General features: G+C 43.5%; 1 protein-coding gene across 1 annotated transcript in view; it reads left to right on the top strand.

Annotated features, from left to right (window-relative positions):
• The window catches only part of Usp11 (ubiquitin specific peptidase 11), a 32,123-nt gene that overhangs the window by 22,710 nt on the left and 7,662 nt on the right, over positions 1-1,751 (top strand). The window contains exon 9 of the mRNA XM_050160846.1: positions 564-813. Within this exon, the coding sequence (XP_050016803.1) occupies positions 564-813 (250 nt within the window). The remainder of the gene's footprint in view (positions 1-563; positions 814-1,751) is intronic.

The raw sequence follows: 1,751 nt of genomic DNA, 5'->3' as shown, positions 1-1,751 counted from the left end.
TATTGCATACACGACTAATAATGAATATATAAATTAGAATATTGCATGCCATAATTAATTAACAATTATAGATATTATAATATTGCATGCATAATTAATAATGAATGTGGAAATTAGAATATTGTATGCATGATTAATAAACAAATATAGAAAACAATATTGTATACATAATAAATAAATATAGATATTAGAATATTTTATGCATAATTAATAAATAAATCTCTAAAAAAAATAAGAAAAAAATGAAATAATTTTCCTTCCCTCCCCGCAGGCGCATCGTGCGTGGGCAGACGGCCCCGAGCCTGGCCGTGCACGACGTCGGCTTCTGCGAGGACAAAATCCCTGAGTGGGGGCGGAACCCGCGCTGCCCGGTGCCCAAGTTCGCGGGGAGCGCGCCCGCGGTGCGTGTGCTTTATCGTCGGCGTGTAAATATATAAAAAAATCGGAAAAGTGTGATCGGGCGGGGTAAATAAATAAATATAAAAATTAGAATATTGTATACATGATAAATATAAAAATTAGAATATTGTATGCAAAATAAATAGATAAATATTAAAAAAAAGAAACTAACGACTGCCCACCTCCCTACCCCCACCACATACACAGATATGAGGTGACTGGCCGGATTGAGTTTGTTGAGGGTTCGAGAGATGACATTGTGATTCCTGTCTACCTGCGAGAACGCACCCCATCCCGAGACTACAACAACTCCTACTATGGTCTGATACTTTTCGGGCACCCGCTCCTGGTGTCCGTGCCCCGGGACCGGTTCTCCTGGGAGGGCCTGTATAACATCCTCATGTATCGTCTTTCGTAAGTACCGCTACTTTAATACGGTTTGGGGAGGTGGATTGGTAGTAGAACTTCCAGGACTTTTTCAGAGAGACTTGAAAGAATTTTTACTGGTAGTTTATTCTTGGATCTAAAATCCAGTTCTTACCATGGAAGGCAAGTATTATCTGAATTAATTTCTCCTTCATTCTAATTCAAAAATCCATCCTTGGGGCTGGACAGATGGCTCAGTGGTTAAGGGCCTGCTCTTCCAAAGGTCCCGAATTTGAGTCCCAGACACCACATGGTAGCTCACAACCATCTGTAAGGAGATCTGGTGCCCTCTTCTGGCCTTCAGGCATATACACAGACAGAATATTGTATACATAATAAATAAAATTCAAAAATTCATCCTTACCAGGCGGTGACGGCACACACCTTTAATCCCAACACTCAGGAGGCAGAGGCAGGTGGATCTCTGTGAGTTCGAGACCAGCCTGGTCTACAGAGCAAATTCTAGAACAAAGAGAGCCAAGCTTATTACACAGAGAAACCCTGTCTCAGGAACTGGAGAGATGGTTCGGTGGTTAAGAGCACTGGCTGCTGTTCCAGAGGACCAGAGTTCGAGTCCTGGCACCCACATGGCAGCTCACAACTGTCTGTAACTCCAGTTTGACCTGACACATTCACACCAATGCACATAAAATAGTTATTTTTTTAAAAACCCTGTCGCGAAAAACAAAACAACAAAACAGCTGGGTGGTGGTGGCGCACGCCTTTAATCCCAGAACTTGGGAGGCAGAGGCAGGCGGATCTCTGTGAGTTCTCTGTGAGTTCGAGACCAGCCTGGTCTACAAGAGCTAGTTCCAGGACAGGAACCAAAGCTACAGAGAAACCCTGTCTCGAAAAACCACCTGCAACCACCCGCAGGGTAGGGAACCTGGACTGCTTATCATTCTCGAGAGGGAGGGGGAAAGGAG

This window comes from Alexandromys fortis, unplaced genomic scaffold (assembly GCF_014885135.2).
Source record: "Alexandromys fortis isolate MF-2015 unplaced genomic scaffold, M_Fortis_MF-2015_v1.1 scaffold_83, whole genome shotgun sequence".
Lineage (NCBI taxonomy): Eukaryota > Metazoa > Chordata > Mammalia > Rodentia > Cricetidae > Alexandromys > Alexandromys fortis.
Note: the sequence above shows the minus strand (reverse complement) of the source record. Positions and strands in the feature narration are given on the sequence as shown.